Source organism: Dipodomys spectabilis, unplaced genomic scaffold, assembly GCF_019054845.1.
Source record: "Dipodomys spectabilis isolate Male_0828 unplaced genomic scaffold, ASM1905484v1 ptg000363l, whole genome shotgun sequence".
NCBI lineage: Eukaryota > Metazoa > Chordata > Mammalia > Rodentia > Heteromyidae > Dipodomys > Dipodomys spectabilis.
Window position 1 is genome coordinate 4,835,205 of NW_024871040.1, and position 13,036 is coordinate 4,848,240.

The 13,036-nt window shown below is 54.4% G+C and overlaps 1 protein-coding gene across 1 annotated transcript in view; it reads left to right on the plus strand.

Moving 5' to 3' along the window:
- The window catches only part of Specc1l (sperm antigen with calponin homology and coiled-coil domains 1 like), a 158,159-nt gene extending 152,139 nt beyond the window's left edge, over window positions 1-6,020 (plus strand). Inside the window, exons 14-16 of the mRNA XM_042666204.1 lie at window positions 1,647-1,763; window positions 2,446-2,505; window positions 3,557-6,020. Coding sequence (XP_042522138.1) covers window positions 1,647-1,763; window positions 2,446-2,505; window positions 3,557-3,646 — 267 coding nt within the window. The 3' untranslated portion in view covers window positions 3,647-6,020. The remainder of the gene's footprint in view (window positions 1-1,646; window positions 1,764-2,445; window positions 2,506-3,556) is intronic.
- The last annotated feature ends 7,016 nt before the right edge of the window (window positions 6,021-13,036 follow it).

Sequence of the window (13,036 nt, forward strand, 5' to 3'; positions counted from 1 at the left end):
ATACCGTTTATTTCAAGGCGACATCTTGGGACCCTGAGATGGGGAATGGGGGATGTGCAGGGCTTAGGTATTGTTTGGGGAAGGCTGATACACCCCATGCAAGTGAACCTATCATTCCCAGCAGAGGCACAGCACCCTGCCCACTGCCAGCTTTCACCACCTTTTTCTGTACCTCCACATGTGGCCTCTTTCCTCCGTAGTCAGATGAGAGATTCTTGGAGCCACTGCCCTTTGTGGGCTCATGTGCAGAAGAGGTGCTTCCAGGGGGCAATGCTGTGCATAGGAGCAGCTGCAGCGAGGTGACACATTCATTGGGATGTGGCTGCTGGTGAGGAGTCAGCCAGTGCCGCTCTGTGAAGGGACTGCCCAGAGCCACGATGTTAGACGAAGCCCCGGGAGGACTGGCTGGCTGGCTCTCCGTGAACACACCCTTGTCCCCCACTTTTCGTCCCTTCATCCCTGCCTGACCCTCATCTCTGAGCTTGCTCCCCTACTTGGCATTAGGTGCTATCAGCTCATAAAGAAAGGCTGAGAATGGCAAAGTGCTTTGTAAACTTTGTAAAACTCCATGGGACTGTGAATAATGATGGTGTTATTTGACAGATTACTCATTTCTGGAAGGAGTAAGTGCAGCTCGGACTTAAATGAGATCTGGGCTTTCTCAGTCAGCCGGCAGCTGACTCTCAGCGCGGTTGAAAGTAGTGTAAAGTAAACAGTGAGGTGGGAAACAAGAAGTGTTGGGGGCAGACACTGTGCTTTTTCCACTTATATCCTTTACATAAAGCGTGTGAATTCCCAAAATTCAAATGTGTAGTTTTATCTCCAAACAGACTTTTGCAAATAAGGGTAAAGACTACATACCAGCTGAGTTTCAGTGGAATAAAAGCATGATGAATCTGTTTCTTACATGGTTGCAAGTATCTTTCATTTAGACCCTGGATAGGGGCCTCTTAAAAGAATTTACGGTGGTTCTTGGTATAGCATGGGGATTATGCAACCCAGCATTAAAATTATTTTTTAACTGCAAGTGCATTGGGTCTTGACTGGGCTCCTGTGTTGACATTCTGAGTGGACAGAAGGCATTCTGAACACACTGAGATACACACAATGTAAGACAATGTTGTTGTTGTTATTTGAGACAGGGCTTCACTTACATGTAATCCAGGCTGGCCTGGAGTTGACAATCCTCCTACTTCAGCCTCCAACCTGCTGGGATTACAGGCATGTGTCACCATGTCCAGTTTGAGGATCTTTGTAAGTGCTTGACAAACAGTGAAGAATGAATTGCATTTTAAGAAACAGTGTTTTATAAACCTCATTGGTTGTTACCCACCTCTGGCAATCTACATTGTCACTACAGCCAGGCCTGGCAGAAACTTCTCAAGTATGGAGCAGCTGATAAATTATGTCATAAGTGCAGATGTGGCCATGTAGGGGCAGCAGCTGGTGGGCGGGATGGGGAATCCATAAAAGGCCCAGTCATAGACACCAAGTGGGGCCTGAGACATGGCCCACAACATGTTGTGGTTTCTCCACAGCTCACTGTCTCTGGGGTTTGGTTTTGTGTTTCGGAGGCCTGTCTGACTCTCTTGTACACGCTTGAGAATCACAGTGTTTACAGCATACACCTTTTTCTTTTCCCTCAGAATATCGACATCACAAACTTCAGCAGCAGCTGGAACGATGGGCTGGCCTTCTGCGCACTCCTGCACACATATCTTCCTGCCCACATTCCATATCAAGAACTGAACAGCCAGGATAAGGTAAGGCAGACCCCTGGAGGGCCGGCTCAAAGCGGGCATGAGGGGCAATGCCCTCTGTCAGTAGCCCACATACCATGGCCTTGTCTCATGACAGACCTGTCTTGAATTTGTCTCATCCTGGGATTGGTCCTGTGTTCTCAGTCAGCCAATCCCTAACTCACCCTGTGTGGAACATGTGGCTGATTCAGAATTCTCCACATGACACTATTCCCAGTGTCCATAGCTTCAAGAAATGGCCATGGAAGTTGATGTTTTGAGATGCCAGGCAGTCTCCTGGGTCCTCAGGACTAGGACTGTTGTTGATGGCTTACATTGTACTAGGACATCTTATCTAGGTGCTGGTCAGGTGACAGAACAAGACCCCCCGCCCTAGTACCCTTGAGTCTCCCATGGCAGCTTCAGCCCTACAAATAGCCCTAGAAGACCCCCATTGGGACAAAAGACGCTTGGGAAATGTATGTTTCTAGCTTTTGCCATATGGATCCAGGCAGCTCAGGGATGGCATGTCAGAACTGAGTCTTTCCGGGTGAAGGAAGAAGAGCTGGCTGGAAAAAGAAGCTATCCCTGTGGTACTTAGCAAATGGGCATAGGTTTATTTTGACCCCAAGTGTCAGTGGGGTCTGTGCTTTATGTAACCTTCCTTGCACTGGCATATACTGCAACAGCATGATTTCTTTTACAGAAGAGGAACTTCACACTGGCCTTCCAGGCAGCTGAAAGTGTCGGGATCAAGTCCACCCTGGTGAGCCTGTGTTCTGTAGGCGTCACTGGCAGGGCTCCTGGTTCAGAGGGTGGTCACTGGGTGAGGGGCCTCTTTGTGGACTAGCACCGAGAGGGAGGGTCCTGTTGTGTGGGATGCTTCCAGAGAGCTCAGCTGCTGTCCCCGTGCACCCTCAGGAAGCACTCAGGTAAGTTCAGGGGAAAAAATGTCATCCATTTAATAAGTGTCAAAGGTCATAGCCTTTTGTGGATGTAGATGGAGAGGGCAGGACCAGCCTCAGTGCTGCAGCCCAGAGCACAGTGCGCAGAGCACAGTGCACAGCTCAGGAAGGGACCCCTGTGTAATCAGGTTAAGCCACAGAATGTTACCTGGGTACCCCTTCTGCCCTCTAGGGTCACTTCCCCATCCCTGGGTGCCACTCACCCTAATTAGTAACAGCTGCGTGGGCCTTGAGAAAGTGTTTGCAGTCAATTATGTATGCTACACGAGTGTTCACCACTACAAGAATCTTCTAAATTCCTGGAGATGTGCTTGCTCAGATGCCCCCTGTTGGGCTATCTAAGGAGAGAAACCACCAGTATTGTAGGATGTCCCTTTACTGTCACATCACACATGGAAAGTTCTCATATAAAAAGTGGGCAGTCTTTGGGCGTGGTGACTCGCGCCTGTAATCCTAGCTACTGAGGAAGCTGAAATCTGAGAATCGTGGTTCAAAGTTACATTCATGAGACTCTTCATCTCCAGTTTACCACAAAAAGCTAGAAGTAAAACTGTAGCTCAAGTGGTAGAGTGCTAGCTTTGAGCATAGAAGCCCAGGAACAACACCCAGACCCCAAGTTCAAGCCCCAGGACTGGAGGAAAAAAAAAAAGTGGGCAGTCTCCCGACCCTAAGAAACCTTAGAGTAAAGATTGTTGCACTGAAAACAGTCTCACATAGGTTAGTAAGGGCAGGAGGCACTGCCTAGGGGCCACTGTATAAAAGGGACAATCAGGCTTAGACTAAAACTCCTTTATAGTTGGGATGGGCCAGGTGGTGACCTGCAGTCCTAACTGAGCCTCTTCTCTCTGCCAGGACATTAATGAGATGGTACGGACTGAGCGGCCGGATTGGCAAAATGTGATGCTGTATGTGACTGCCATCTACAAGTACTTTGAAACCTGAGCTCCAAGGCAGATCTGCTACCAGCTGGGACCTCTGCGGTTACCAGGCGACACCAATGCCATTAGCTCTGCACTCCTAAAGCTTTCTGCGACTTCTGGGCTGCCCTGCAGTGTGGGCGCTTCAGCCCAAGGCCTCTGAGTCAGGAGAACTCGGGCTGTGTGGCCCTCAGCACAGCACAGAGCTCCCCCATGAGGCCAGCTCACCCAGAGTGTGGATGTGACACCCAGCTGCTTCTTTCTGCAGAGTATTGACTGCATTGGCACCCTGGGGAATAAACACAGCAAGGCTGGTACCCAGCTGAACTTGGGGAGTGGGATAAAATTGGGGGAGGGGGCTGCCCATGGGCCAGTGAAAGCTTTTAAGCCACAGCTTCTACCTGACATCAAGTGGGTCCCCTCAGAGGTGTGAATGGGAGCCAGGAGGAAAATGAAGGCCTGGCAGGTGTCTGCATTCAGCACCGGGGCACATCCAGCCTCAGCCCTTCACTGCAAGTGAGATGGTCACTGCTCCATGTGCCAGGCCTCGCTGGGTCGCTGTGGTTTAGGAGGTTTCAGCCTGAGTGAAGAGCCCACAGCTGGATGAGTCCACACTGCTGCCAGCTTTGGTCTTCCAGAAGCAGGAGGCAGGGCCCTGGCCGGGAGCCTGGCCACCTGTCTCCAGCCCCACAGAGGACAGGTCACAAGGCATTTCCCTAGTTAAAATTTTTGTTTGTTTTATTATAAGCAATATTTGGGAAAATAGCTCCTATTCTGTTAGAACCAAAGTTAAATTGTTTTAATAAGCATAGGAATAAAACACAGTTTGGGTGTTGGTGTGGACAGCAAGGTTTTGTGGAATAAGTAGTAGCAGGAGGCAAAGGATGTGCTTTAGGAAGCCAGAGGTTCAGCCTGTGCTGGCGCATTGAGACTCACTCCTGGGCAGAAATTTAGACAGTGCCTTAGTCCCTTGTCAGGATGGCCGAACCCTGTGCCTGCTGCCCGCCCTCCCAGGTGCTGGGCCTGCACCCCATGAGTGTAAGCCTTACTCACGGGTGATCTGTTGGTGACTTTCAGGCTGAGACTCAGAAGCCGGTTTTAGAAGCTGGGAGCCCATGTCAGGCACACTCCTGATCCAGTGACTGTTGTTTGACACCTGTAACTTCAGAACACAGTGTATTTGGTACCAGTAAAGCACCACAAGGAAGACTGACCTCCTGCGGACCCAGCCCCATAAGCTAGATGGACACAAGGAAGACTGGCCTTCTGTGAACCTGTCACAGCTCCAGATGGACACAAGGAGGAGCACCCAGGACACCCACCCAGGACACATGTAGGCCAGGGCTAAACCACTCAAGCATATGTTTTAAACTAGGATTTTGACACATGGATGGTTATTAGGGGGTGGGCTGTGTGCCTGTATGTGAGACCTGTGAGATTTCACCACAAGGTGAGTGCTAGCTGCCATGTACCTTTGACTGTCCTCACATGTCCACGGAGACTACAGTCCCCATGGGCAGGGGGCTCCCTTGTGAATGCCCATTTTCAGTTAAATGCCAAGCCCTAGGTCATTCCAGAAAAGACCCCTGGTGCAGGGCCAGCCCTTTCTGGTCAAGTCCTTTTCTGTCCTCTTGCTCTGCTGGCGGTTGGCAGTCAGCATGAGTGACCATTTGTGGGGAACCATCATCTCTGAATGTTTCTCCCCTTGATCCTACTCAGTTTTGCCTCTGTTCTCATTGCTGTCAGGGAAGCCAGTCCACTGCCTGCCCCAAGTCATGTTTTTGTTTATTTATTATGTCATGAGTGGGATGTTTTGTCCTATGAGTAGGAAGATGTGTTTTTTTTCTGGGCATACAGTTCACAATTGGGTGAAGTAGTGAGCAGGCGGGGCAGGGTGGAAGGTTCTTGAGGAAGGCCCTGAAGTGGGCTATGTCCATGCAGATAGCATTTCTGTTCTGGAATCCAAGGGCCCAGCCTAATCCTGAGAGCAGCAGGAAGAGCAGAGAGCGAACTTGCGAGGACCATCCCGACCCTGCCTGTCTAGAGGACTCTGCCCAGTGTGGATCCAGCTTCCCACCCTTGCAGTGATGGTCCACAAAGGCACAGGCTCCAGAGCACTGCTTCTTGCCTTTTCTAATAGGCTCTTCCAACACTGCTCTGTGGACCTGGCAAGCCAGGGTCCTGTGTGTTTAAAAGTGATGTTTGGAGGTGCCCCCCTTTAAAGGGCACCTGCTATGAAGCCTCTAGGAGTCATTTTGCCTCTTTTCCCTTCAAGCACAAGCTTTATTGCAAAAGGGCCAGTTACATTTCTATTTCTATCACAGATTTCTGCTGACTGATGATAATTTGTTATTTTGTTCAGTAAATACTCTTGAATGTATTAAAACTATTGAAACACAGAAAGTCATAGTTTGTCATTGCTCCCTGCGGCCCCTCTGACAATCCAGAGTCCTTGATGCTGGCTCTGAGAAGGCACTGGCAATCCAGGCAGGCTGGCAGCCAAATCCTCTCGAGAGACCTGGCTGAGGTGGCGTATGCGTGTGGTGCCCTGGCCTGTGGGCCAGGCAGGTCTTTGGTGTGGGAGTGGCACCAGAGGTTTCACTCTGCCCGGATAAGCACACGGTTTCTGTGGCAGGTCCTGTGACCCAGAAATGCCAACACAGCCCAGACACATACCAGTTTTTAGAAATCTCGTATCTTAAATAATTTTCAGGATAGATGAAATTACAGAGGGGGGAAAATGCACACAGTCATAATACACTCTCCAAGCTGCATGCCATTGGCTTACGGTTCTCATGAGGCTGCAGAAAAACAGAAGTGGAGCTGTGGCTCAAGTGGTAGAGTGCCAGCCTTGAGTGAAAAAGGTACAGAAGGGCATGAGGCCTTGAAGTCAAGCCCTAGTAACACACACACCACCACCACTACTGCTACTACCCAGAGGCAACAGGAAACTTGTTTTGTTTTGTTTTGTTTTGGGTCTGGTCATGGGGCCTGAACTCTGGGCCTGGGCGCTGTCCCTCAGCTCTTCAGCTCAAGGCTAGCGCTCTACCACTTGAGCCACAGCGCCACTTCCAGCTTTTTTCTTTTTGCTTATGTGGTGCTGAGGAATCGAACCCAGGGCCTCAGGCATGCAAGGCAAGCGCTCTACCACTGAGCCACCTTCCCAGCCCCTGTAACCAGGAAACTTGATTGTGTGTTTTTTCTTTAATACTGGTTCCCTCCTGAACAAAACCTCGAGCCCACTCTGTTTCTGAGTACAGTCATTTTATTTTATTATTTTTGGCTTTCTGTGCCACTTCTGGGGTTTGAACTGAGGGCCAGGGCACTCAGTCCCTGAGGTCCCAACACCATCTTGTCACCTTATACACGCCACATGAAGGGGAGGTCTGTGGAGCACCGGCCTCACATTGGTGAGTACCCTGAGAGTCCCAGGGTCCCAGGAACACTGATAACTTGATCAGGCCTGAGTTGGGTTGCATCCTGAGCAACTGTAAACGACTGTTAACCCTGCCTTCCTGTGCTAGCAGTTGCAGGTGAGAAGCCTGACCAGCAGGGCCTGGCTCTAGAGCCTGGGGTGCAGGCCCCTCATACAGTTTCAGAGCCTGTGTGACAGGGCTGGGACTTGGTTCAAGCTCATCATCAACAGCCATGTGTCCTATGCTAAGATGGTAAGTATGGCAGGGTAGAGCTGGTCCCACCCTACCAATGGACCTGGGACCTTCCAACTGCAGTTCCCTGAGATGCTGCATACTGCATTGTCTCAAGATAATCTCTGAGGAGCTCTGTAGTAGCCCAGTTCACCTGCCTGATGATTGCAGGGCTCAGTGAGATTAGCCCAAGGCCTTTGTGGCCCCCAGCTTAGAGCTAACACGGCCTGCAGCACTTCTGAAGAGGAAAGTTGAAATGACATATGGAAGGTTCCAGAACCTCACTGAGCATTTCATGAATGAAAAGAGACAAGTTCTTAAGAGAGCCAGACAGGGCCACCTCAAGGATCTGGAGTTCTGAGCAACTGTGCCAGAGGCCCTAGTGGCACCCAGTGGACAATTCTGACCCCATCCAGATGACATCTAGCCCCAGGCTGTCTCAGATTGTCCCTCTCATGGGGACAATGACAGATGGAATAGGTTTCAACATGATTTGGGTCAGATGGGTAAGGGCTAGTGTGGTTGCCAGCTGGAGCTCAAATAGCAGCAGGTCAAGGCATCTGTGGAAAAGCAGGTAGGGCTGGGAGAGGAGGAGGCCTTCCTGGGCGCACAAGGTGGGGCTGAGGAGAGCGGGCTGACAGCCCAACTACACCCTCCCCAGATCAAGGCTTGGGAGGGCCCATCCTTGTTCCAACAAAGTATCTGCAGGGCCCAATGTGGGAAGAGGTCCAGAGGGGACCATGCAGCCTCAGGAGCTGGGGTCATTGGTCCATGTCCCATGGGCTTCTGTAGGATGCACTAAGCTGAGCAGGAGTTAGCCATTCCAGGGTCCTCCCCTGGTGGACCAACACTTGCAATATGCCAGAACTGTTCCCATGTCTACAAAGTGGGGACCCTCAAGCATCCTCATGTGGGAGAGTGGGGAGGAGGCTGGGGTGGTCCTCCAGGGGATAAAGGATGACCTCTGGCCTGAAGGGGAGCAGAGGGCTATCATTGCCCACCATAGACCAAACCACAGCCATACTGCCAGGTCTTGTCTCCCACCTACACCAAGACCTCAGACCAGCACACTTGCGGGTTGAGGTTCTTATTGGTCTCTATGTGGCCAGAAGCAGATGTGGAAGAGCATCTTCCTACAGGGTTGAGTTGAGACCTGGTGTCACTGTTGAGTTGTTGCTTCCTCTGACATGATTCTGGCCTTTTCATTTAAACTGGAGCCCTGTGAAGTCCCCGGCTCACAGGATGAAAAGTTGAGCACCTGAGGTTTGGTTGGTTCTCAGGAGCCAGCTGGTACATGGTGCTGGTCCTAGCAGGTCTTGCTCCCTGATGAGGCTCAGCTGGGCCCAGAGCGAACAATGAGGGCCAGAGGCCGCCCAGGTGCATCCTGGGCAGGAACAAAGGGCCAAGAGGTGGGGTGGGGGCGGGTCATCTGAGAACGGAATTCTGGAGCAGGAGAAGGCCCAGCTGGCCCCACTGTGTGTCCTGAGGAGCCAGGGCCTGGACGGAAGGAAGGGCGGACCCCTGCAGCCTTCAAAGCCTGCCTGGGGCTGAGACAGGGAGTAGAAGGCCCAAATCTAGAAGCTAGAGTCTGCCAGGGATCCCATGTCCAAGAAGGGTTAAGTGGCCATGTTCTGTGTGGTCCCATGCCCTTCACTCTTTCTACAGGGTAGCCCAGGTGCATAAATGGCTGCGGTGGCTTGTAAGGGGTCATCCAGGCAAACTGAGGCTTTGTCTAAGTGGTGTGGCTTGTCCAGGACAAGCACAGGCACCCACAGGAGTGGGGGTAGCCACCTTAAGACCATTCCCTTCCCCGCTCAAGTGTAAAAACCTGAGTATGCCACATGTCTAGCAACAACTTCCACTGGAGGTCTGAGCCAGGGTGCCTGACAGATGACACAGGACCAACAGAGTCAGTGCTGTTACTTCCCAGTAACTGGCTTTGGCTAGGAATGTGTGGGGCAGTTCCCTCACCAGCTCCTTAGCACCAGCTCCTATGGCCATTCTGGGGCCAGTGGAGTTCAAGTCACACTAATTCCTGCCTGACCAGGACACAGCTTTTCCCCACATTGAGAAATGGGGCTCTGCCCAGACTCTGAGCACTGTGTCAGAATGAATTTTCATTCTCTGGATGAGGTACATGAGGCCAGGCCACATGTGGGGAATCTGATGGAAGGGTGTTGGGCCCCAGAATGGAAACGACAGAGAAAAGAAGCATGTGGTCCCACACCATGGGCTAGGGGGCAAGAGGGTCCCACAGAATAGGCCAAGTGTTGTTTTCTGCCCCATGAGCACCCAAGCCCCTTCAAGGCAACAGGGTAGTTGAGGACTTGAATGGACCCAACAGGAGTAGATAAGAAGGGACCCCCTTCTCAAAGTGATCTTCCTCATGGAGAGAGTCCAGAATGAAGATTGGTCCTGGGGAAAGGAGTCCCTAGCCAGGTAGCTTCCCAAGTTCCAATGGATGGCATATCACAAACAAATGGATTCCTAGAAGGCCTTTGGGAATGCCAGAGAAGCTCCAGGATCTGGTCCCAGGGGCAGCGTGGTCAGGTTTCCTTTTCACTAAGGAAAGCTAGGGCCCTGAATGGAGGGGGGGCAGGCTCAGAAGGGACCTGGACTGAGGGGTAAGAGGTGAGGGGTGTGTGTGTGTGTGTGTTTGAGAATGGAGGGGGGGGGCAGATCTGAGGCTGGAAAGGCATCTGAGGAAGAGAGGAGGAGGATGGGGACTGGTATCCCTAGGGTCTCATGTGACACCCATGTTGGGTCCTCAGGTTAACTCAAATGGCAGGTAGGTCTCTACTGCACCTTCTTGGCATAGAGACCAGTGGATGGGCTGGAACAAGAGACCAGGCTTTAGCCCCAAGCATGAGCCAGGAAAGCTATCAGGTGATCAAGACTGAGTCCCTTCAAGTGAAGATCACTGCCTCAGGTTCTTGGCTCCTCTTGATTAGAGGCCAGGTACCTGCACACAGAGCTTCTGCATTCTCTCTCCTTCCTGTGCTGGGGGTGGCTAAGGACTGCTTAGAGGAAGGTGGCTCAGTGGTAGAGCGCTTGCCTTGCATGCCTGAGGCCCTGGGTTCGATTCCTCAGCACCACATAAGCAAAAAGAAAAAAAGCCGGAAGTGGTGCTGTGGCTCAAGTGGTAGAGCGCTAGCCTTGAGCTGAAGAGCTGAGGGACAGCGCCCAGGCCGAGTTCAGGCCCCACGACTGGACACCCCCCCCCCAAAAAAAAAGAAGTCTTTCCTCTTGCAGACCTTAGCCCTAGGGGCTAGACTGGCCCTGAGCAAATTTCTCAACCTGACTACCGGGAGCCCCTCTGGTTCTAGGAGCTTCTACTAGACAAGCCCTGGGCCTCTGAGAGGCTTCTGGGAGCAGACTGAGGCCAGTCCAAGTCCACCTGCTGGAGTCTAAGGCAGATCCCTGTGCACAGTCAGGCTGGGGCTGTACATGGGGGTGTTGACAATTAGAAACTTCCAGAAAAAGGACAGAGAGAGGAGCAGGGATTACCAGCCCATGTCTGAGGTTCCCAGAGATGACTCTCGCCACCCTCTGTGCTTCAGAGAAGGGCGGGAGGTGGGGGGTAAAGGGGGGGCAGGAAATAGTCTGGGCTTTAGGGACACCAGGGCTGTAGCAACTGGAGAGCGACCCTGGCCCAACGTAGCCTGGAGAAAGAGGGAGTGACACGGGTGTACTAGCGCAGGACACGGGACGGCACTGCCCCAGGAGGACCAGAGCAGTTGAGGCTGCTTGGAGGCCTTCTTGGAGGAGGGTGCCTGAGCTTCGCAGGGCTGGAGGGGTCCCTCCCGGGGGGGGGGGGGCGGGGGGCAGCGCCGGAAGAGGAGGCCGGGGGCTATGGAATCTCCAAGACCGCGCTGGGGGCCCACGGGCGAGGGATATGATGCCGCGCAGATCCACGATGCTATCGCCTGGCTTAGAGACATCGCTTCGCGTTCCCAGCCGCCCCGTGGGCCTCGGTTTCCCAGGCCGGCGGGGCGGGGCGGGGGCAGCGCGGATCTCGATGCCGCCTGCAGGGGGCGCCCGCGAGCGGCGCGGCTGGAGCCGGAGCCCGAGCGGCCGCGGAGACAGCGGGAGCCGGCGCGCGCGCCGCAGGTCAGCCGGGGTACCGGGTCTTGGCGGGGAGGGCGGGGAGGAGAATGAGGAGGGTCGGGGTTGGGGGGGGGGGTCTGCCTGGAGATGCGAGGCCTTCGGAGGTGTGCCGGGCCGAGAGAGCTGGGCATCTCGCCCCGCCCCTCGGGGTACCCGCCGCTCCCTCTGCCCCTCGAGAGCGAGTTCTGGGGCGCCCGGCGCCTTGCCCCGCTGCGGCCCCGGGAACGGCCTGCGCCCGGGACCGCGCCTGGCCCGGTCACGTCGTAAGCCGGGTCGGGGGACGGTGTGCGGACCCTTCGGGCGGCCCCCAGACGACCGGAAGGTGGTCAGGGACAGGCGGGGAAGGGAAGGGGCCCGGAAGAAGGGCGGCCGGGCGGCGGGGTGCGGAGAGGGGTGCGCGCCGTCGGCAATGGGCGGGGAATGGCGATCGGTCGGGGTCGGTGTGCCGCGCGTGCTCGCCTTGGTCTTTTCGGGGTGTCCCGCCCAGGAATGGGCTGGGGGCCCCGCGAGACGAAGCCTCGGGGGTGCGAGGCGGATACAGGTGGAGCCGAGGGGCACAGGTGCCCCAGGGCCGCGCGCTGCGGGCGCATCGCGGACACCTGGGCGCGGCGGGACTCGCGAGTCGGGGCCGCGCCGCAGAGCGCGCGCGTCCGGTGGACGGCAGTGGTGGGGACCCCGGGGAGGCCGGGGCTGGGGGCGGGGAGCGCCTCGAACTGGCCCGGGGCCGCTAGCCGCGCTAGGCAGGAAGAGCGGCGGGAATGGTGACGGCTCTGGAGGGATTTGGCATGGGATGGCCCACGGGACGGAGGGGCCTCGGTGGAGCCTGTCAATTCGTCCAGGCATTTATACTTTAATTTCCCTGCGGGAGGTGAGGATCGAGGAAACCCAAGTGTCCCAAAGCAACAAGCGCGCAGTAGCCAAGTGTCCCCCAGGAGGAGGGCATTGTCCTGACCCGTGGATGAGGGGTACATCTCCCTTTGCCGGCCGGCTCTCCTTCCCCCCAAAAGCTGCACCCGCTCTTCTGGCGTCTGCTACTCTCTGGCCGGGGGCTCAGGCCTGTCCTGGCCTTGCCATCCAGTTCTCTCTAAGCTCCTAGACTGCCCCTTCTAGAAGATTCTGAATCCATGTCCACCCCAGGCTGCTCCTAGCTCCCTAGCCCTGGCGATCCTGGCGAAGAGCTCTTGGGAGCACTTCGGGCTGTGAGGATATGGTGGAATCAAGGGCTGCTTACTGGGGCTGGGAAGGCTGGGCCTTATGGATTGTCTCGCCACCATCCTGAGTCCTAGCACATTTGTGGCAAGGAGTCCTCATGGATTTGTCCCCTCATCTATGGTAGCTACACCTTCATAGCTCAGCCGTTGCCTTTAGGAGACTCCCATGCTTTGCCAAATTCTAGTGTCCCTTAGACAAACCTCGGTCAATGTATGTCCACCCAGGTCTGGGCTGCCTCCCAGTCCGTGTCCTGAGGGAAGCCCACGCGTCCGGCAGGCATCAGATTTGGGGCCAGATCCATCAGGGGACCCCTGATCAGAGACTTCACTTAGCTCACCTAGTGGTCTTGAGCTGGGTCAGTATCCTGGGAATCCATTTTCTCATCTGCCAAGCAAGGGTGGTAGTGTTCCTAGCAATGCCCAAAGGGCATTAGGACTGTAATGGAGAAG